The sequence below is a fragment of the Heterodontus francisci genome, chromosome 6 (assembly GCF_036365525.1).
Source record: "Heterodontus francisci isolate sHetFra1 chromosome 6, sHetFra1.hap1, whole genome shotgun sequence".
Taxonomy (NCBI): domain Eukaryota; kingdom Metazoa; phylum Chordata; class Chondrichthyes; order Heterodontiformes; family Heterodontidae; genus Heterodontus; species Heterodontus francisci.
Genome location: NC_090376.1, coordinates 92,347,455 through 92,371,636, shown reverse-complemented (window position 1 = coordinate 92,371,636; position 24,182 = coordinate 92,347,455). Strand labels below are relative to the sequence as shown.

The 24,182-nt window shown below is 43.2% G+C and overlaps 1 protein-coding gene across 3 annotated transcripts in view; it reads right to left on the bottom strand.

Annotated features, from left to right (window-relative positions):
* Positions 1-24,182, bottom strand: part of arhgap42a (Rho GTPase activating protein 42a) — a 503,828-nt gene that overhangs the window by 140,360 nt on the left and 339,286 nt on the right. For all 3 annotated transcript variants that reach the window (XM_068034054.1, XM_068034055.1, XM_068034056.1), the window contains one exon: positions 13,472-13,582. In XM_068034054.1, the coding sequence (XP_067890155.1) occupies positions 13,472-13,582 (111 nt within the window). The remainder of the gene's footprint in view (positions 1-13,471; positions 13,583-24,182) is intronic.

Genomic DNA, 24,182 nt, shown 5'->3' with positions numbered 1-24,182 from the left:
ACATTAAACTAGCTGTTAGCTTGTAGTTAGGGCTAAAATGAACTGATTAAAGAGCCAGGGGAGTTTAAACAGTTTAAGAGGGTAGATTGGGGGAGAAAACACTAAGAATGGGAGCAGATGGCCATGGATAGAGTTGAACAGCAAGGGAGCTTCCTAGGGAGCTTATAGCCCAGGAGCCATCTTGGTACTGTTATAATGTTGGGAAAAACAGCAAGCAATTTGCACACAGCAAAGTCCCACAAACAGCAATGATATAAGTGACCACGTCCTGTTTGTGGTGGCACTGGTTCAGGGATAGATATTGCTCAGGACACAGAGAACTCTCCAACTCTTCTCCATTCTACATATTCACCACCCTCTTTGTAAACTTGTTAAATCTAAACTGTCTCTGCAAGTTCCCTCTGCTAAGCTTGAGCTCACATCTTCTGGTTATATTCTGGTGGCAATATCAAACAATCTTTCTTTTCCCTTAAAGACCTTAAAAATGTAATCTTTCTCCTCATCTTCATTTCTCCAAAATAAACAATCTGTGTCTCTTCAAGGCCTCCTCATAATTCAGTTATCTTAAGCTCGGTATGAGTTTGGTTGCCCTTCTTTCTGCACTGCTTCTAATGCTCACATTTTATCGTCATAGTGCAGCAACCAGAATCGTACACAGTATTGCAAGTGTGACCACAGTTGTGTTTTATACAGATCCATTACCACTCCTGTGGTTTGTGCTGTCACTCTGTACCCCAAGATCCATTTAGCTTTCCTCACGGCTGTCAAAAACTGTGCTAAGTTTCAGACCCTTGTGTGTTGTGTCCTGTAGTCTAGAGCTGTTTATTTTATAATCCCAGTTTATTTCCTTGATACAATCTCATGACCTTGCATTTGTCTACACTGAATGTCATTTGTCACTCATCAGCCCACCTTCGCAATTTAAACAAATTTCATAGCAATTGGTTTGCCTGTTATTAATTGTTTGAAATCTACCCCCACCAATTTTGATGTCATTTGCAAATAAACCATTTATAGACAGTGTAAATCACAACAACACTAGCACTGAACCCTGTGACACACACAGTGACTCCTGTTATTTAGATCCAGCTCCATTCACAGGAAGTTACACGTCACCAGCATACTTTGGCGTTCAGTATGCAGTCCATTTCAGTTTTCGATATTTCTAGTCAACTCAAGCAAGGTGAAAAATATAACTGGCTTGGATTTATACAACACCTCAGGATCTCCAAAAGCAATTCACATTGAATACATTACTTTTGAAGTGCAAACATAGCAAGCTCCCACGAACAGTAAATGAGATGAATAATCATTTAATCTAGGTAATCGATTCTTGATGTTCTTCATTGAGGGAGGTATGCTGCCCTACTTTTCTTTGATTTTGTTACGGGTTCTTTTATGTCCATGTGATTGGACAAATGTGGCCTTATTTTAATGGCTCATCTGAACACTTGCAACTCAACAATGCAGCACTCCCTCAGTACTGTCTAAATTATACATTCAAATCGTGAGATGGAGCTTGAATCTGCAACCTTTTGAAACAGAGGTGAGAGTGCTGCCAAGTAAGCCAGGTTGAATACAACTGCACTTACAAAAGAAATGGTGGTCATAAGTTTAATCATTGATTAACTGTAACAATTAAGTTCGAGCATGAGTTATGGTCACACATCAACCATGATTTGTCTAAGATCTACAATTATAAAGGTGTTAATAAACAAAGTAACAAACTCTAATTATAAACAATTTCCATGAAATCATTTCAGTTATCATTTACAAACATATCCTTTGTGGTTCTGAAGAGTTATTACTGAAAACAAATAAATGCCAAATTAAGGTACTGTCAAAACACTGGAGGAGGGTAAAGACAACCCTGCTCCAACTAAAATAATTTTTTATATATTCCTGTGTTCAAATAAAATTAGCTGTTTTGTACTTTAAATGTTTATTGCTAGCATTTATTAAGAAAAAATATTTAAATGTAGTTTACAAATATAAAAATGCGCACATCACACTAACTCGTTTAAACAAAACCTGTGATTTAAAATAATCTGCGATACAGAGTAAGACCGTAACACACTACAAAAAGCATGCATGTACTTTAAATTAGATGGTCTTGCTAAATGGATCTAGAGATACGAAAAATTAAATTAAGCCAGCAAATCATGCATGATATTGCTCACTACGTTAGAGGATACTCTGCTTTATTATAGGAGCATTGTACCCAATGCAATGTGTTGTTTAATATTAGTAGATGTTCCATTGGTACCTCAGGGCTTGGTCAGGGGAGGTGAAAAATCAGTTGAATGAAGTACAGGGAAGTGAGGTCAGTTAAGCAGGAAATGCAGTTTAAGACTGGAGAGAAACAGGAATATAACATATAACCCCTTGATCCTACTGCACGATTTAGTTAGATCATGGCTGATGGGTACCGCAAGTCCACTTATGTGCCATATTCCTTGCTACCCTTACCTGACAAAAATCTGTCAACTGAATTGCTCTAACATCCAGTCTAGAGTTCTATATTTCTACTACACTGTGCAAAAAAGTGCTTCCTGATTTCATATCTAAATGGCCTTGCTCTAATTTAAGATCATTTAAAGATGAATTATAGTTACATACAGAAATGTCTCTAAAAATATATTTCCTTATAGTTGTAAAGAGAAATCTCTTCTAGAAAAAGAGAAGATACTGAAATTATCTCTGCAAGGTACAGTACCAAATGTTCTCATTTGTATGTGGCTTATACTATTAATGTGTAGAAATGCTTCAACTACAATCCTTTCAAAAATTGAAGGCAAACCTGTAATGTAACCTCCTCAGTAAATGCACTAAACTAACAGGACTTCAGCAAAAAGAAAACTCTACCATAAGCAAACACCATTATTGGAAACAGAAAATCCTTTGGCAATCTCACATAGAAGTCTTAGAGGCATCAAAACAAAACATGCTGTATTATGTTGTCGTACTATGTAAATAGGGGATCAAAAATTTATGATAAATACAGTTTATATCTACAAAAAAAAACTTACTTTGGAAGATCAATTAACTAACACAGCAAAGCATAATATTTAACCAAATGCACAAAGTATATGGAATTCACTGTAATTTGTCATTAAGCTTAGCCAGGTACTGAACTGACTTGTTACCACTGAATTGAAAAATCCCCCATTCAAAAATGCTCAAGGGTTGAAATGAGAAAACAAGAGCAGACAATTAAATTGGCGTGATGCACTTGGTTAAGAGCCTCATTCTTCATTGTTCCACCAGCTTATTAAACATAATGCAATCCTCAATCCAGCAATGCATACAGAATTTTTTAGACAACTAACAATGGTTGCTAATATGCTAATCGAGTAGGAGAATGCCATTTTATACTTGCAGTGAGTTACTTGCTCATATTAGGAAATATTTTCTTCTGGTTGCTAATGTTACTTCAGGTTGTATTAAGGAAGAAAAAGGTGTCAGTAAATGAAACTTTTTAAATTTTACAAGATTTGTTCGTGTCAAATCCATGTGATTCTTTAAGACTACAGGGAGGACTGGCAATCCAAATTTGGACACTGCTCTCTCTACTGTTAATTGTATATTAATTGGGTATTTAATTGTATTCAGGTGTTGGGCATTGACTGGGGATTCACCTGTGCTCGCACCAGCAGGCTGAAAACTGTGGTTGTTCGACCTTCAAGGTGCACAATATGTAAAGTGTGCCTCTGTAAATAAAAGCTTCTGAGGATAGAACAACTAGTTCTATACTTTACTGCCCAGCTATCTGATATGTAATATCTACCATTTGTTGGAAGAAAATACTACAGATGCTGGAAATCTGAAATAAAAACAGGAAGTGCTGGAAATACTCAGGTCAGGCAGCATCTGTGGAGAGAGAAGCAGAGTTAATGTTTCAAGTCTGTGTTCCATGTCCTTATTGCATTATTTTAATTCATGCAAATGAAAATAAGGGATGTCAATGTTATTTTTATATTTAAAACTCGATACATCACTGACTAGATATGACATTGCCATCTTGAGTCTGCTGACAGCTATGTTATTTTTAGCTCTGATGCACAAAAGCAGTAATTTGGAAAATCCTTTCTCTGAAGTATCCTGATATGTTTAATGTAAATCAAAAACAGTTAAGTACTGAACAGGCACAGAGTATACGGGAGAAACGAAAACTGGATAAGGATGCTGGTATTAAGTTGGCAGGGATGGAGTGAGATGGTTGTTTGATATCTGACAACTGGGACCAGCCCAACCCAGGACCTGGGGCAGGTGAGGGAACTCGATGGGCCAACTGTAAGAGTGGAGTCTTGTGGTTGAAACTGGTACTGGGGTTGGTAAGAGCGATAAGGCTAGTTTTGTGTCATACACAGCATGTTAGCACTATTATTATACTATATATTATGAATCTTTGTAGACAAGGTGATTGAAGACCTATATCATCTTCTTTCTTCTTCTTTGGCCTCCTTGTCTCGAGAGACAATGGGTAAGCGCCTGGAGGTGGTCAGTGGTGTGTGGAGCAGCGCCTGGAGTGGCTATAAAGGCCAATTCTAGAGTGACAACCTCTTCCACAGGTGCTGCAGATAAAATTGGTTGTCAGGCTGTTACACAGTTGGCTCTCCCCTTGCGCTTCTGTCTTTTTTCCTGCCAACTGCTAAGTCTCTTTGACTCGCCACTCTTTAGCCCCGCCTTTATGGCTGTCCGCCAGCTCTGGCGATCACTGGCAACTGACTCCCACTACTTGTGATCAATGTCACAGGACTTCATGTTGTGTTTGCAGGCGTCTTTAAAGCCGAGACATGGACGGCCGGTGGGTCTGATACCAGTGATGAGCTCGCTGTACAATACGTCCTTGGGGATCCTGCCATCTTCCATGCGGCTCACATGGCCAAGCTATCTCAAGTGCCGCTGGCTCAGTAGGGTGTATATGCTGGGGATGTTGGCCACCTCGAGGACTTCTGTGTTGGAGATACGGTCCTGCCACCTGATGCCAAGTATTCTCCAGAGGCAGCAAAGATGGGATGAATTGAGATGTTGCTCTTGGCTGACATACGTTGTCCAGGCCTCGCTGCCGTAGAGCAAGGTACTGAGGACACAGGCTTGATACACTCGGACTTTTGTGTTCCGTGTCAGTGCGCCATTTTCCCACACTCTCTTGGCCAGTCTGGACATAGCAGCAGACGCCTTTCCCATGTGCTTGTTGATTTCTGCATCGAGAGACAGGTTACTGGTGATAGTTGAGCCTAGGTAGGTGAACTCTTGAACCACTTCCAGAACATGGTCGCCGATATTGATGGATGGAGCATTTCTGATGTCCTGTCCCTTGATATTCATTTTCTTGAGGCTGATGGTTAGGCCAAGTTCGGTGCAGGCAGCCGCAATCCTGTCGATGAGTCTCTGCAGACACTCTTCAGTGTGAGATGTTAATGCAGCATAGTCAGCAAAGAGGAGTTCCCTGATGAGGACCTTCCGTACTTTGGTCTTCGCTCTTAGACGGGCAAGGTTGAACAACCTGCCATCTGATCTTGTGTGGAGGAAAATTCCTTCTCTTGAAGACTTGAACGCATGAGAGAACAGCAGGGAGAAGATCATCCCAAACAGTGTAGGTGCGAGAACACAGCCCTGTTTCACACCACTCAGGATAGGAAAGGGGTTTGATGAGGCACCGCTATGCTGAATTGTGCCTTTCATATTGTCATGGAATTAGGTGATCTCTCCCAAATAATGAAAGCTGAGGTTAATCTATTTAACTTGGACACAAGTATAAACATTTATAAGCCTCCAAGCAAGAACAGTGGATCTTTGAAACAAATACCAAGGGAAAGGAATTGATTCAGGATCAAGCACTACATTTAAAAAGGGAAATCAATATCTGTTGACTGAGCCATTGATGTTTATAGAAACATTAATAAAACTCAAAGCTTTTGTTAGACACTATGTGCGCATCATCAAGAAGAGAAGACAGAAGATGGATTTCAGCCAAGAGACAAGGTGTCCAGTTAACTGGAGATCGAGGACTAGTGTTCCATGGCAAACACAACTGCTGACCACTGCCCTTTGCTAAGTATCAAGAGTTTGTGCTTATTGTGGAAAACTTAAGGTCTGTGAAACTTGTGAAAACACCCTCATACCCACGTGGTTTTGTCATTAGTCTGAGCTGGAAGTCCCTTTTAGATCTGCTCTCCCAACTTATTCTGTAATTGTAATTGATCTAAGTCTTATGATCAAATTAAAGCAAACACCAAATCTTAAACAGTGTTTAACCGACTCAGTTAAATTTTTTGATGAGGTAATAGAGAGGGTTGATGTGGTGTAATAATGTTGTTGCTGGATTTCAATCAATGGAGGGATGGGGAGCAGGCTTACAAATGCCTTGGAACACGGTGAATAGATAGGCTTTCTGCTGATATCATCTGCTTTCTTCTGAAAAGTTATACACATCTCAAAAAAAAGTTTGAATCAGGATTTTTTAAGTGATTGACAGCAAGACCAGTCAGTCATACAGCATGCTTTGTGTTCCTTTTTGCAAGTCTTGTTCCATATTCATTAAACTAAAAAAAGTGCTGTAGCCTTAAACAGCAGGCACGGCAGGCTGGATGTTTGCACGTCATAATAGGTGCACCCTGGGAGTGCTGGCACGCAATCCATTTAGCTTCGTTTACAGAAGTTTCACATAAACAATGATAGCTATAGGAATGAAAAAGAACTCAAAACCTGGTCCTCTGATAAAGGGTCAAGCCTTATTCAGTTGAATTTTGTTCTGATGACTGAATCTCAGCGGTGGGCTGGAATGTGCGGGGAGACCCTGACTCGGCCCTCCGTAGGACCCCCATTGCAATTACACATGGGCAGGCAATTATTTGCACGCCGCCATTGGGGATGCCATCTCTTTGAAGAGTGAGCTCCTGTCTCCAAGAACTGCCAGCCAATCGAAAGACTGGCAGCGCCACTGGGAGCACCGGCCACTGCCGGTACTGCAGGAAGACCTTAAGGTCCTCAATTGGCCTGGGGCGGGAAGGCCGTCCTCAGCTTTCCCTGTCTTGGACTATATCGGAAGGCATCGGTAAGGTGACAGGCACTCCGCCCTCTGCCATCCGACACAATTTTATAGGAACCCCACCACCCCCGCCTCTGTTCCTGTCCCATTGGAGCCCATAAAATCCAGCCCATCATTTCAAGCACTTCCAAGAATCAGAGACAACAGTTTGGATTAGTCTAATGATATGTTTTGTGAATTCTTTAACTTTTTATAGTAATATATTTTAAGGACTAAAGTTACTGAAATGGTTGCTTGAACTAATTTAAAAGAACACTTTGAATTATATGGTTAGCTTTGTTAGGTTTCCTACCTGTTTATTCATATTTCCTGCAGTGCCTATTCTTTCAGTAACTGATTTTTAAAAAAACTTTTTAAAGGAATATATTTGAGGTAATCAGATGCCAATGTGATGGGCACAGTGGATACGTGACCCTTGTAAGGATGATGGGCACTGTGGATGTGTGATTCTTGCAAGTGTGATGGACGCTTTCAGACACTACAGATGCACACTAGATACAAGACTTTAGAGCTTACATTTTCCAAGGTCTTTCTTGTGGCAAGGTACTCAGCCCAATGCAAGCACAGATCAAAAAAGCACTTGGTCTAACAGAATCTGAAAGCAAGAAATTTACTTTCTCTTCTACCTGTGAAACAGAATACAGTATGCTTTTACTTGATTACCATGAGATTTACAGAAAACTGAAGTTGACAGTGGCAGACAGGATGAGAAAGTGGTTAAAAAGGCATGAGAGGTCCTGCCTTTTATAAATAGAGGCATAAAGTACAAAAGCAAGGAAGTTATCATGAACCTATATAAAACTCTGTTTTCGCCTCAACTGGAGTATTGTGTCCAATTCTGGGCACCGCACTTCAGGCTTTAGAGAAAAGATTTACATGAATGGTTCCAGGGATAAGGGAGTTATGTGGATAGATTGGAGAAGCTAGGGTTGAGAAGAGAAAGTTGACAGGAAATTTGACAGAAGTATTGAAAATCATAGAGTAGATAGAGAGATACTGTTCTCATTGGGGGAAGGATCGAGAACCAAAGGACATCGATTTAAGGTAACTGGCAAAAGAACCAACGGCAACATGAGGAAAACCTCTTTTACGTAGCAAGTGGTTAGGATCTGGAATGCACTACCTGAGTGTGTGGTGGAGGCAGATAGGACAGGAGCTTTCAAAAGGAGATTGGATAAGCAACTAAAGAGAAAACATTTGCAGGACTATAGGGAAAGAGCAGGGGACTGGGACGAGCTGAGTTGCTCTTGCAGAGAACTGGCACCGAAAGTTTGAAAAGAGCAGGGAGGGCGGGAGAAGCTTCACTTCAAAAAAAAAGTGCAGAGTGCTGGGAGAGGCTTCACTTCAAAAAAAGCGCGGAGTACGGGGAGAGGCTTCACTTCAAAAAAAGCGCGGAGTACGGGGAGAGGCTTCACTTCAAATAGAGTGCAGAGTGCTGGGAGAGGCTTCACTTCAAAAAGAGCGCAGAGTGCTAGGAGAGGCTTCACTTCAAAAAGAGAGCAGAGTGCTGGGAGAGGCTTCACTTCAAAAAAAGCGCGGAGTGCTGGGACAAGCTTCACTTCAAAAAAAGCGCTGAGTACGGGGAAAGGCTTCACTTCAAAAAGAATGCAGAGTGCTGGCAGAGACTTCACTTCAAAAAGAACGCGTGCTGGGAGAGCCTTCACTTCAAAAAGAGCACGGAGTGCTGGCAGAGGCTTCACTTCAAAAAGAACGCGAAGTGCTGGGAGAGGCTTCACTTCAAAAAGAGCGCAGAATGCTGGGAGAGGCTTCACTTCAAAAAGAGTGCAGAGTGCTGGGAAAGGCTTCACTTCAGAAAGAGCGCAGCGTGTTGGGAGAGGCTTCACTTCAAAAAGAGTGCAGACTGCGGGGAGTGCCTTCACTTCAAAAACAGCGCGGAGTGCAGGGAGAGGCTTCACTTCAAAAAGAGCGCGGTGTGTGGGGACAGGCTAGCCTCCATTCTATCCAGTTCAGTAGAAATAGTCCTTCAAAGAAAATCGAGTGTGACATCACAAGCAAGCAGGTAGGTGATTGGCTGGGCAAGAAGCTAGCTATTAGGTGAGTATCTAAGTGGTTAAGGTCTATTCTAATCCTAACGTTAAAAATAATAAAGGAACTAATGGTAAGCTTAATAAAACACATAAAAAGGAAAATAAAATAAATAATTGGATAAAATAATTAAGTATTTAGTTGAAACACAATAAGGATGGCAGGACAGGTGATGTGTCACGGCTGCAGCATGTGGGAGCTCCTGGATGCCAGTGTAATGTAGGGCAAACATATCTGCAGTAAGTGTTTGCAGTGCAAAGAGCTTTGGCTCAGATTCACTGAACTGGAGGCCAAGCAGCAGACACTGCGACAAATCAGGGAGGGGAAAGTTACCTGGACACTTTGTACCAGGAGGTGGTCACACCCCTTAGGATAGGGTCTTCTGATTTGGTCAGTGGTCAGGGACAGGAGAGCGTGGCTGCAGCTGAGGCAGGTAAGGGGTCCCAGAAGGCAGGAGTGCAGGAGCCTCAGCCTTTACGACTGTCCAACAGGTCTGAGGTTCTTTCAACTTGTTTGGATGAGAGTGGGGGCTGCAGAGTGGATGAGCAACCTGACCATGACATCATGGTACAGGAAGTCATTCAAGTGTAGAGAGAATAAAAGATTGTAAGGGTAGTAGGAGACAGTATAGTTAGGGGGATTGACACTGTTCTCTGCAGCAAAGAGCGAGAGTCCAGACGGTTGTGTTGCCTGCCAGGTGCCAGGGCTCGGGACATCTGCCCAGGGCTGAAGAGGAACTTACAGTGGGAGAGGGAGGATCCAGTCGTCGTGGTCCATGTAGGTAGAAACACATAGGCAGGACAAGGAAATAGGTTCTGCATAGTTAGTATGAGGAATTAGGCATTAAATAAACAGAACCTCAAAGGTAATAATCCCTGGATTATTATCTGAGCCACATGCAAATTGGCATAGGGCGAATATGATTAGAGAAATTAACGCATGGCTCAAAGACTGGTGTGGCAGAAGTGGGTTCCGGTTCGTGGGGCACTGGCACCAGTACTGGGGAAAGTGGTGGCTGTACAGCTGGGATGGTCTACACTTGAACCGTGCTGGGGCCGGTGTTCCTGCGAGCCGTATAACTAGGGAAGTGGAGAGAGTTTTAAACTGAATTGTGGGGGCAAGGAATCAAACTTGGGAAGATATGGTAAATCAAGGAGTAGGGCCAAGGCAAGAGAGGAAGGTATTACTGTGGGAAATGATAAACAGACTGTGACAGATTTGTACACTCTGTCTCTTCCTAAGAGTAAGTCACCAGATAAGGCTAGAGGTTACAAAAATAATAAAAGGACAAAACTAAAGGCTCTGTATCTGAATGCACGTAGCATTCGAAACAAAACAGATGAACTGAGAGCACAAATAGAAATAAATAAGTATGATCTGATAGCCATTACAGAGACATGGCTGAAGGATGACATAGATTGGGACCTGAATATTGAAGGGCCCATGGCATTTAGGAAGGACAGGAAGCTAGGAAAATGTGGAGGGGAGGCTCTGTTAATTAATGATGGTATTAGCGCAATACAGAGGGATGACCTAAGTTCAGGAGACCAGGATGTAGAAGCAGTTTGGGTAGAGATGAGAAATCATAAAGGCAAATATCACTTGTGGGAGTGGTGTACAGGCCATCTAACGTTAACCACACTGTAGGACGGGGCACACAGGAAGAAATAATGACAGCCTGTCCGAAAGTTACGATGGTAATCATGGGGGGTTTTAACCTACATATAGACTGGAAAAATCAGATGGCCAGAGGTAGTCTAGATAAGGAGTACATAGAAAATTTCGGGATAATTTCTTGGAACCGTATGTTCTGGAGCCAACCAGACAGCAGGCTATACTAGACCTGGTATTGTGCAATGAGATAGGATTAATTAATGACCTCATAGTTAAGGCACCCCTAGGTAGCAGCGATCATAATATGATTGAATTTTACATTCAGTTTGAGGGAGAGAAGAGTGGGTCCAAGACCAGTATTTTAAACTTAAATAAGGGCAATTAAGAATGCATGAAAGCAGAGCTAGCTAAACTGGCAAATTAGGTGAAGGGATAGATGAATAGAGCTTAACATCTGTCTGAGGGTAAATGTTAGAAGCTATTATTAAAGACATTAAAGCAGTGCATTTAGAAAAATTGAAGGTAATCAGGCAGAGTCAACATGGTTTTGTGAAAGGGATATCATGTTTAACCAATTTATTGGAGTTCTTTGAGGAATTTACATGTGTTTTAATAAAGAGGAACCAGTGGATGTATTGTACTTAGATTTCCAAAAGGCATTTGACAATGTGCCACATTTTTTTTTTATTAATTCATGGGATATAGGCATCACTGGCCAGGTCAGCATTTATTGCCGATCCCTTGAGAAGGTGGTGGTGAGCTGCCTTCTTGAACCGCTGCAGTCCATTTTTGGTAGGTATACCCACAGTGCTGTTAGGAAGGGAGTTCCAGGATTTTGACCCAGCGACAGTGAAGGAATGACGATATAGTTCCAAGCCAGGATGGTGTGTGACTTGGAGGGGAACTTCCAGGTGGTGGTCTTCCCATGTATTTGCTGCCCTTGACCTTCGAGTTGGTAGAGGTCGCGGGTTTGGAAGGTGCTGTCTAAGGAGCCTTGGTGCATTGCTGCAGTGCATCTTGTAGATGGTACACACTGCTGCCACTGTGCGTCGGTGGTGGAGGGAGTGAATGTTTGTAGATGGGGTGCCAATCAAGCGGGCTGCTTTGTCCTGGATGGTGTCGAGCTTCTTGAGTGTTGTTGGAACTGCACCCATCCAGGCAAGTGGAGAGTATTCCATCACACTCCTGACTTGTGCCTTGTAGATGGTGGACAGGCTTTGGGGAGTCAGGAGGTGAGTTCCTCGCCTCAGGATTCCCAGCCTCTGACCTGCTCTTGTAGCCACAGTATTTATATGGCTACTCCATATTATTGCAGAAAAAAAAAGCTCATGGTGTAGGGGGTAACATATTGGCATGGATAGAAGATTGCTAGCTAACAGGAAACAGAGAATAGGCATAAATGGGTCATTTTCTGGTTGGCAAGATGTAATGAGTGGTGTGCCACAGGGATCTGTGCTGGGGCCTCAACTTTTTACAATTTATATAAATGACTTAGATGAAGGGATCAAAGGTATGGTTGCTAAATTTGCTGATGATACAAAGATAGGTAGGAAAGTAGATTGTGAAGAGGACCTAAGGAGGCTACAAAGGGGTATAGATAGGTTAAATGAGTGGGCAAAAATCTGACAGATGGAGTTTAATGTGGGAAAAAGTGAAGTTGTCCAGTTTGGCAGGAAGAATAACAAAGAAGCTTATTTATCTAAATGATGAGAGATTGCAGAGCTCTGAGATGCAGGATCTGGGTGTCCAAGTGCATGAATTGCAAAAGGTTAGTAGCAGGTACAGCACCTCATTCGGAAAGCTAATAGAATATTTTCGTTTATCGTGAGGGGAATTGAATACAAAAGGTTACGCTTCAGGGCATTGGTGAGACCACATCTGGAGTACTGTGTACAGTATTGGTCTCCTTATTTAAGGAAGGTTGTAAATGCATTGGAAGCAGTTCAAAGAAGGTTTACTGGACTGACACCTGGATTGGACAGGCTATCTTATGAGGGAAGATTGGACAGGACAGGCTTGTATCCGCTGGAATTTAGAAGAGTAAGAGGCGACTTGATTGAAACATATAAGATTCTGAGGGGTCTTGACAGGGTCGATGTGGAAAGGATGTTTCCCTTTGTGGGAGAATGTAGAACCAGGGGTCACTGTTTAAAAATAAGGGAACGCCCATCTAAGACAGAGATGAGGAGAAATCTTTTCTCTCAGAGGGTCATGAATCTTTGGAACTCTCTTCCTCAAAAGGCAGTGGAAGCAGAGTCTTTGAATATGTTTAAGGCAGAGGGAGATAGATTCTTGATAAGCAAGGGGGTGAAAGATTATTGGGGATAGGTTGTAATGTGGAGAAATCAGTTCAGCCGTGAACTTTTTGAATGGCGGTGCTGGCTCGAAGGGCCGACTGGTCTACTCCTGCTCCTAATTCGTATGTTCGTATGTAAACAACATGCTGAAGGCCTCCTTCTGTGCTGTAACCATTCTATCATTATTTACCCCAACATAGTACCAGACTTCGCGTTAAAAATGTGAAAAATAGTTTGGTTTTTAAAAATGTAGTTTTAGCATTGTTACATATGCAAATAAATAGATGCAAAAATATATAAATGCTGTTTTTTTTTTGAAGTGTATTAAATTCGTTAAAAGCAATTTATTTGCTCTGTAAAGACAGCTCCTCACAGTTCACACTAAAGAAATCCTGCAGTATTGTTTAGCAAAAGATTGCAACATAGTGCAACTGGTTGGGAAACTGGAGCATCGACTTACAGGTTCAACAAACTCAAATTTCTTCTTCTCCTGAACTTCTTGAACTTTGAACACATACTCCAATGAAGCTTCATAAAAATTCTGCCTTTCCTTGTCAACTTGTGCGTCAGCCTGCAAATAAAAAGAATTTGCTTTGTGTTCAGAGTGCCAATTTGACTTGACTTAAAACCTCATCAAAGAATTTACAGTTCATCAGATTGAATGCTGTCCCAATGAAAATGGCTGAAAATAGATATTGGAGTATGTCTCCAATAAACCCAAAAAATAACTTCAGACTGACTTTTACAATTCATATCAACCAGCAATTTTTTAACCTCTTTCTTGCTTTTTTAAATAATGTATTCACAGGCATTTATACAATAACAAAAACAAATTATTTAGGCTATTATATCCATCAACTGTTTCTGTATTATAGCAGGCAGCCATATCTGCTATGATTTTTGTGCGTTCTCTTCGTTTTGTTCAGTGTGATAGTAAGGCTCATTTATCTTCCAGATTTTGCCAAGGCTTACTCCCAAATTGTTAGCCTATTTTTTCTTTCTTCAGATGCTGACAAACCATACTATTCTCAGCATTTTCTGAAATTAGCATTATATGGGAATTAAGTAAATCTTGAGTAAATTTGTACATTCCACATTAACTGCAGTTAAACAAGCAAAAATAGCATCAATGCTGGATCCCGATGTGACTTATTTTAGAAATGTTCTACTTTGTGTTAGAGAGATCTTGAGATGGTATTTGCCGACATAATGAACAGGATTTTGAGGGTAGGCAATGAAATCCTGGAGTTAGATTGCCCTATAGCAGTGATTATCGTTCGAGAGATTTGATCCATCTTTCGCAGACATACCCTTGGTCAACTACCCAGCCAGAGAAACCTGATAATGTGTTGTACAGATTTAAGGTAGTTATGGAAAAGGACAAAGATGGACCGGAAATAAAGGTACTGAATTGGGGGAAGATCGATTTCAATATGATAAAACAGGATCTGGCCAAAGTGGACTGGGAACAGTTACTTGTAGGAAAGTCTACACCAGACCAGTGGGAGTCATTCAAAAAGGAAATAGTGAGAGTTCAGGGCCAGCATGTTCCCGTAAAGGTGAAGGGTAGAACCAACAAGTCTATGGAACCCTGGAAGTCAAAGGATATAGAGGACTGGATAAGGCAAAAAAAGGAGGCTTATGGCAGATTCAGGGGGCTGAAAACAGTGGAGGGCCTAGAGGAGTATAGAAAATGTAGAGGGGGTACTTAAAAAAGTAATTAGGAGAGCAAAGGGAGGGGGGCATGAAGAAACACTGGCGGGCAAGATAAAGGAAAATCCCAAGGCGTTTTATAGGTATATTAAGGGCAAGAGGATAACCAGGGAAAAAGTAGGGCCCATTAAGGACCAAAGTGGCAATCTGTGTGTGGAGCCGGAAGACGTAGGTGAGGTTTTAAAAGATTACTTTTCATCTGTGTTCACTATGGAGAAGGACGATATAGGTGTAGAGATCAGGGAGGGGGATAGTGATAAACTCGAATAAATTAGCACTGAAAGGGAGGAGGTATTAGCGGTTTTAGCGGGCTTAAAAGTGGATAAATCCCTGGGCTCAGATGACTTGTATCCCAGGGTGTTATGTGAGGCAAGGGAGGAGACAGCAGGGGCTCTGACACAAATTTTCAAATCTTCTCTGGCCACAGGAGAGGTGCCAGAGGACTGGAGGACAGTGAATGTGGTACCATTATTTAAGAAGGGTAGCAGGGATAAACCAGGTAATTACAGGCCGGTGAATCTAACATCAGTGCTATGGAAACTATTGGAAAAATTCTGAGGGACAGGATTAATCTCCACTTGGAGAGGCAGGGATTCATCAAGGATAGTCAGTATGGCTTTGTCAGAGGGAGATCATGTCTAACAAACTTTATTGAATTTTTCAAGGTGACTAGGTGTGTAGATGAGGGTAAAGCTGTTGATGTTGTCTGCATGGACTTCAGTGAGGCTTTTGATAAGGTCCCGCATGGGAGATTGGTTAAGAAGATAAGAGCCCATAAGATCCAAGGCAATTTGGTAAAGTGGCTCCAAAATTGAATTTGTGGCAGGAGGCAGAGGTTGATGGTCAAAAGTTGTTTTTGCGATTGGAAGCCTGTGACCAGTGGTGTACCGTAGGAATCGGTGCTGGGACCCTTGCTGTCTGTAGTGTACAGTAATGATTTAGACATGATTATCGGAGGTATGATCATTAAGTTCACAGATGACACGAAAATTGCTGGTATAGTAAATAGTGAGGAGGAAAACCTTAGATTACAGGACGATATAGATGGGCTCGTATGATGGGCAGAGAGAGCAGTGGCAAATGGAATTTAATCCTGAGAAGTGTGAGGTGATGCATTTTGGGAGGTCTAACAAGGCAAGGGAATATACAATGTGGTAGGAGCCTAGGATGTACAGAGGGTCAGAGGGACTTTGGTGTATTTGTCCATAGATCACTGAAGACAGCAGCTCAGGTAGATAAGGTGGTTCGGGAGGCATATGGGATACTTGCCTTATTAGCCAAGGCATAGAATATAAGAGCAGGGAGGTTATGATGGAGCTGTATAAAACGCTAGTTGGGCCACAGCTGGAGTACTGTGTACAGTTCTGGACACCACACTATAGGAAGGATGTAACTGTACTGGAGAGGGTGCAGAGGAGATTCACCAGGATGTTGCCTGGGCTGGAACTTTTCAGCTAGGAAGAGAAGATATGCTAGGGTTGTTTTCCTTAGAGCAGAGAAGGCTGAGGGGAGACCTGGTAGGGGTATACAAAATTATGAGGGGCATAGATAGGGTGGTCAATAACGAGGGGGCATAGATTTAAGTTAAGGGGCAGGAGGTTTCAGTTCAGTTCAGTTCAGAGATACAGCACTGAAACAGGCCCTTCGGCCCACCGAGTCTGTGCCGACCATCAACCACCCATTTATACTAATCCTAGACTAATTCCATACTCCTACCACATCCCCACCTGTCCCTATATTTCCCTACCACCTACCTATACACGGGGCAATTTATAATGGCCAATTTACCTACCAACCTGTAAGTCTTTTGGCTTGTGGGAGGAAACCGGAGCACCCGGAGAAAACCCACGCAGACACAGGGAAAACTTGCAAACTCCACACAGGCAGTACCCAGAATTGAACCTGGGTCTCTGGAGCTGTGAGGCTGCGGTGCTAACCACAGGGGATTTGAGGAAAACTTTTTTTCACCCTGAGGATGGTTGGAATCTGGAACACTGCCTGAAGGTGTGGTAGAGGCAGGACCCTTCATAACATTTAAGAAGTGTTTACATGAGCACTTGAAATGCCATAGCATACAAGGCTACGGGCCAAGTGCTGGAAAATGGGATTAGGATAGGTGCTTGATGGCCAGCACGGACACGATGGGCCTGTTTCTGTGCTGTATAACTCTATGACTATGATTCTATGACACAACTACACATAAACTTCACTGACTGTACCAACGATTAATGGAGAAAAGGGTCAAAAAAGCAGTGTTTAGAAGCATGGACAAATGTTAATATTAATTGAGTTTAGACCAAATAATAAAATTACTGCTGTTACAATTAGGTGAGACGAGGTCGAAAGGCGCCCCTCTTGCCCCTCTCCTAGTTTGACTGTAACTGGGTTTATTTCTTTTAACAAAGTGACTCCTGACAACGCATCAGGCGCCCCGATGTCATCAGAGCGCTCCCAGCTGCGCACATGTGCAGAATGGTCTCTTGCTGTCAGTAAGGTGCTGCGCATACGCAGCCTACATTCTTGCCAGGATTAATTCACGCATGTGCAAGATGATGTCATCGCGTACTGGAATGTCATCCCGCTTCTCTTTCCCGGCGCTGCCTCCCACGCCCGTCTGCTCGCCACTCGCCCCTGGCATATCTGCTGCCTTCCCTCAGCCACATACTCCCCGCTTAAAACCCCCACCCACCCCCAGCTGTCGGCCATTCGCTCCCCCTCCCCACTTCAAACCCCACCCCTGTTGTCCACTTGCTCTTGCTCGCCACTTCAGCCCCATCAGCCCCTCGCTCCGCTCACTAGTTGAAAGCCACCCTCCCTCATCAGCCATTCACTCCAGGCCTTGCCACTTCATCCCCCCACTGGCCCGTCCCTCCTGCTTCTCCCCCGGCCTCCGCTCCCTCCCACGTCCCCTTCTCCCCCAGTCACTCGGTCACGGTCTCCGTCCCCTCCCCTGCCGATCCCTATCTTGCCACTCTCCCTTTTGCCCGCTTCCCCCCGTGGAGAGGCGGGAGGCAGTGGTGCGGAGGAGAAGCGGGGAATGAAGCGGCAAGTTCTGGAGCGGGTGGCTGTCGAGTCGGTGGGGGGGTGGGGGGGGTGCGTTGCAGCGGTAAGTGGAGCAAGTGGCTGATGAGGATGAAGCGGCGAGTGGGAGTGAGTGGTCGACAGGTTGGGGGGAGCATGTGGCTGAGGGAAGGTAGTGGCGAGGCCGGGAGCAAGCAGTGAGCAGATGGGCGCGGGTGGCATCGCTGGGCGAGAGAAGCGGGATATTGTTGGGGGTGGAGTGGGATCGCAGCGATTGAATTGAATTTGTTTTTTGTAAAAAATTGAGCAGTGCCATCTTTAATTCTGGCAGCTACCTAGAATGTCGCAGACAGTGACATTTCAGTGCATGAGGCTGCAATTGTGCATGTGCAAGTACTGCGCCACGTAGCGGTTGCGTTGTCAGAAAATGCAGCTTTCTTTTAAGCAGTGGAAATACTTATCAATTCAGTGAGTGTTTAACCCTTTATCTATCATCATAAAAAAAAACAATCAGACAGGTTTTCTTGAGTTTAAACAAGAAAGAGGTTAGTTTATTGTACTTAAAACCAAAACCCGATCTAAGTAAAATAATAAACTACGCTTCAACTTTCTCACGCACACACAAGTGGGGAACAGAGTGAAGAACAACAGATTGGTTGGATTAAGTCTCAACAAATTAAAGAATATACAGTCTGTGGAGTCTGGTAATTCAGTTGTCTTCCGGCTGAACTCGTGGTCCTGAGGTTTCTGGCTGGTCTAGGTGACTAATTGCTTCAGGATTTTCTTGGAGACTGTGATGTAGATGGTTTTCTCCCCAGCGTCTCTGTCCGCAGCAATGATAGACTTGGATGTTTTGCAGTCTACAAGCAGTGTGAACTGACAGGATTACAGAAAGAGAGGAGTGAGACAGAGACAGAACTCCAGTTGGGCCCTGCACTGGTCAAAGCAGGTGTTTGCCTGCTGTTGAAAGAAGAAATGGCAAATTTTCAGATAGATGGAGAGACTGTCACACGATTGTCCAGTATATTCTCTCTTTTGCAATTTAATTAGATCATGTCTAAATTCCAATCTCTCAGGGTTCCATTCTTTGTGTTTACACTTTGAGGCTCATCTCCACCAGTATTAATGTTCCAAGATGGCTTTGAATGGCTTGTTAATGGAGGTGAGGCAGGTAGCTCATGCAAAATTTACAAACCATTGTTCTCAGAGTTGTACGCACAGAAACAGGCCCTTCGGCCCACCGTGTCCGCACCGGCCATCAAGCCTATCTATTCTAATCCCATTTTCTAGCACTTGGCCCATAGCCTTGTATGCTATGGCCTTTCAAGTGCTCATCTAAATACTTCTTAAATGTTGATAAGGAATTCTAACATTCATTAAATGAACATCCAGGGGTATTCAGTATTTAGGAAGGACAGACAAAAAGCAAAAGGCGGTGGAATTGCATTGCTGGTTAAAAAGGAAATTACCGCAATAGTGAGGAGAGATATTAGCTCTGACGATGTGGAATCTGTATGGGTAGAGCTGAGAAACACTAAGGAACAAAAAATGTTAGTGGGGGTTGTATATAGACCCCCAAACTGTAGTGGTGATGTTGGGAATGGCATTAAACAGGAAATTAGAGATGCGCGCGATAACGGAACATCTGTAATTATGGGTGAGTAAATCTGCATATAGATTGGGCAAATCAAATTAGTCACAATACTGTCGAGGAGGAATTTTTGGAGTGCATACAGGATAGTTTTCTGGACCAATATGTTGAGGAACCAACTAGAGAACAGGCCATCCTAGACTGGGTATTGTGTAAAAGGAGAGGAATAATTGACAATTATTCACCCCTTGGGGATGAGTGACCATAATATGATAGAATTCTTCATCAAGATGGAGAGTGACGTAGTTGATTCTGAGACTAGGGTCCTGAATCTTAAAAAAGGAAATACGAAGAAGGTATGAGGCGCGAGTTGGCTATGATGGATTGGGAAACATTACTTAAAGGGATGACAGTGGATAGGCAATGGCAAACATTCCAAGAGCGCATGGATGAACTGCAGCAATTGTTTCTTCCTGTCTGGCGCAAAAGTAAAATGGGAAAGGTAGCCAAACCATGGCTTACAAGGGAAATATGAGACAGCATTAGATCCAAGAAAGAGGCATACAAATTTGCCAGAAAAAACAACAGACCTGAGGATTGGGAGCAGTTTAGAATTCAGCAAAGGAGGACCAAGGGATTGATTAAGAAGGGAAAATAGAATACAAGAGTAAGTTTGCGGGGAACATAAAAACTGACTAAAAGTTTCTAAAGGTCTGTGAAGAGAAATGATTGGTGAAGACAAATGTAGGTCCCTTACAGTCAGAAACAGGGGAATTTATTATGGGGAACAAAGAAATGGCTGACCAACTAAATGCATACTTTGGTTCTGTCTTCACAAAGGAGGACACAAATATCATACCAGAAATGTTGGGGAATGCAGGGTTTAGTGAGAACTGCTGGAAATCAGTATCAGTAGAGAAATTATATTGGGTAGCTAATGTAACCCCACTATTTAAAAAGGGAGGCAGAGAGAAAACAGGGAATTATAGACCAGTCAGCCTGACGTCGGTAGTGGGGAAAATTCTATAGTCAAAGATTATCAAAGATTTTATAGCAGAGCACTTGGAGATCAGTGGTAGAATCGGGCAGAGTCAGCATGGATTTATGAAAGGGAAATCATGTTTGACAAATCTACTAGAATTCTTCTAGGATGTAACTAGTAGAGTTGATGAGGGACAGCCAATGGATGTGGTTTATTTGGACTTTCAGAAGGCTTTCGACAAAGTCCCACATATGAGATTAGCATGTAAAATTAAAGCGCATGGGATTGCGGGTAGTGTATTGCGATGGGTAGAAAATTGGTTGGCTGACAGGAAACAAAGAGTAGGAATAAACGGGTCTTTTTTCGAACAGCAGGCAATGATTCGTGGGGGGGTACTGCAGGGATCGGTGCTAGGACCCCAGCTATTCACAATATATATTAATGATTTAGATGAGGGAACTAAATGTAATATCTCCAAATTTGCAGATGACACAAAACTGGGTGGCAGGGTGAGTTGTGAGGAGGATGCAGAGAGGCTTCAGAGTGATTTGGACAAGTTGAGTGAGTGAGCAAATGCATGGCAGATGCAGTATAATGCGGATAAATGTGAGGTTATCCACTTTGGTAGCAAAAGCAGGAAGGCAGATTATTATCTGAACGGCTATAAACCGACAGAGGGGAGTAAGCAACGAGACCTGGGTGTCCTCGTACACAAGTCGCTGAAGGTAAGCATGCAGGTGCAACAGGTGGTAAACAAGGCAAATTGTAGGTTGGCCTTTATAGCGAGAGGATTCCAGTACAGGAGCAGGGACATCTTGCTGCAATTATACAGGGCCTTGGTGAGGCCACACCTGGAATATTGTGTGCAGTTTTGGTCTCCTTATCTGAGGAAGGATGTTCTTGCTATAGAGGGAGTACAGTGAAGGTTTACTAGACTGATTCCTGGGATGGCGGGACTGATGTATGAGGACAGATCGAGTTGGTTAGGATTATATTCGCTGGAGTTCAGAAGAGCGAGGGGGGATTTCATAGAAACCTATAAAATTCTAGCAGGACTTGACAGGGTATTTGCAGGAAGGATGTTCCCGATGGTGGGGGAGTCCAGAACCAGGGGTCATAGTCTAAGGACATGGGGTAAACCTTTCAGGACTGAGATGAGGAGAAATTTCTTCACCCAGAGAGTGGTGAGCCTGTGGAATTCGCTACCGCAGAAAGCTGTTGAGGCCAAAACATTGTATGTTTTCAAGAAGGAGTTAGATATCGCTCTTGGGTCTAAAGGGATCAAAGTGTATGGAGCAAAAGCGGGAACAGGTTACTGATTTGGATGATCAGCCATAATCATAATGAATGGCGGAGCAGGCTCGAAGGGCCGAATGGCCTACTCTTGCTCCTACTTTCTATGTTTCTAGGTTTCTATGTTGTGAGAGTTCCTCCCTCTACCACCACTTCCGGCAGTGGGTTCCAGATTCTAACCACCCTCTGGATGGAATTTTTTTTCCTCAAATCCCCTCTAAACCTCCTGCCCCTTACCTTAAAACTATGCCCCCTGCTGATTGACATCTCCGCTAAGGGAAAATATTTCTTCCTATATACCCTATCTATGCCCCTCATAATTTTGTATACCTCAATCAGGTCCCCCCTCAGCCTTCTCTGCTCTAAGGAAAACAACCCTAACTTATCCAGTCTCTCTTCATAGCTGAAATGCTCCAACCTAGGCAACATCCTGGTGAATCTCCTCTGCACCCTTTCCAGTGCAATCAGAACCTTCCTATAGGGTGGCAACCAGAACTGTACACAGTACTCCAGCTGTGGACGAACTAGCGTTTTATACAGCTCCATCATAGCCTCCCTGCTGTTATATTCTATGCCTCGGCTCATAAAGGCAAGTATCCTATATGCCTTCCTAACCACCTTATCTATCTGTGCTGCTGCCTTCAGTGATCTATGGACAAGTACACCAAGGTCCCTCTGACCCTTTGTACTTCCTAGGGTCCTACCATCCATTGTATATTCCCTTGCCTTATTAGTCCTCCCAAAATGCATCACCTCACACTTCTCAGGATTAAATTCCATTTGCCACTGCTCTCTCTGCCTATCATACGAGCCCATCTATATCGTCCTGTAATCTAAGGCTTTCTTCCTCACTCTTTATGATACCACCTATTTTCATGTCATCTGCGAACTTACTGATCATACCTCCCATATTCACGTCTCAATCATTCATGTACACTACAAACAGCAAGGGTCCCAGCACCGATCCCTGCGGTACACCACTGGTCACAGGCTTCCAATCGCAAAAACAACCCTCAACCATCACCCTCTGCCTCCTGCCACTATGCCAATTTTGGGTCCAATTAGTCAAATTGCTCTGGATCTCATGGGCTCTTACCTTCTTGACCAATCTCCCATGCGGGACCTTATCAAAAGCCTTACTGAAGTCCATGTAGACTACATCAACTGCTTTACCCTCATCTACACACCTAGACACCTCCTCGAAAAATTCAATCAAATTTGTTGGACATGATCTCCCCCTGACAAAGCCTTGCTGATGATCCTTGATTAATCCCTGCCTATCCAAGTGGAGATTAATCCTGTCCCTCAGAATTTTTTCCAATAGTTTCCCTACCACTGATGTTGGACTGGTCTGTAATTACCTGGTTTACTCCTGCTACCCTTCTTGAATAATTGTACCACATTTGCTGTCCTCCAGTCCTCTGGCACTTCTCCTGTGGCCAGAGAGGATTTGAAAATGTGTGTCAGAGCCCCTGCTATCTCCTCCCTTGCCTCACATAGCAGCCTGGGCTACATTTCATCTGGGCCTGAGGATTTATCCACTTTTAAGCCCGCTAAAACCTCCTCCCTTTCAATGCTAATTTGTTCAAGTATATGACAATCCCCCTCCCTGATCTCTACAACTACAGTGTCCTTCTCCATAGTGAACACAGATGAAAAGTAATCATTTAAAACCTCACCTACGTCTTCCGGCTCCACACACATTGCCACTTTGGTCCTTAATGGGCCCTACTCTTTTCCTGGTTATCCTCTTGCCCTTAATATACTTATAAAATGCCTTGGGATTTTCCTTTATCTTGCCCGCCAGTGTTTTTTCATGCCCCCTGCCCCCTTCGCTCTCCTGATCACTTTTTAAGTATCCCCATATACTTTCTATACTCCTCTTGGGCCTCCACTGTTTTTAGCCTTCTGAATCTGCCATAAGCCTCCTTTTTTTTTTCCTTATCCAATCCTCTATATCCTTTGACATCCAGGTTCCCTAGATTTATTAGCTCTACCCTTCACCTTTATGGGAACATGCTGGCCCTGAACTCTCACTATTTCCTTTTTGAATGACTCCCACTGGTCTGATGTAGACTTTCCTACAAATAACTGCTCCCAGTCCACTTTAGCCAGATCCTGTTTTATCATATTAAATCAGCCTTGCCCCAATTCAGTACCTTTATTTCCGGTCCATCTTTGTCCTTTTCCATAACTGCCTTAAATCTTAGAGTTATGGTCACTATCCCCGAAATGCTCGCCCATTGACACCTCTACCACTTGTCTGGCTTCATTCCCTAAGATTAGGTCCAGTACTGCCCCTTCATTTGTAGGACTTTCTACATGCTGGCTCAAAAAGCTCTCCTGGATGCACTTGAAGAATTCCGCCCCCTTTAAGCCTTTTGCACTGAGACTATCCCAGTTAACATTGGGGAAGTTGAAATCCCCTACTATTATTACCCTATTAATTTACACCTCTCTGAGATTTGCCTACATATCGTCTCCTTGATCTCTCACTGACCATTTGAAGACCTGTAGTGCACTCCCAGCAAAGTGATTGCCCCCTCTTGTCTTTGAAGTTCCACCCATATG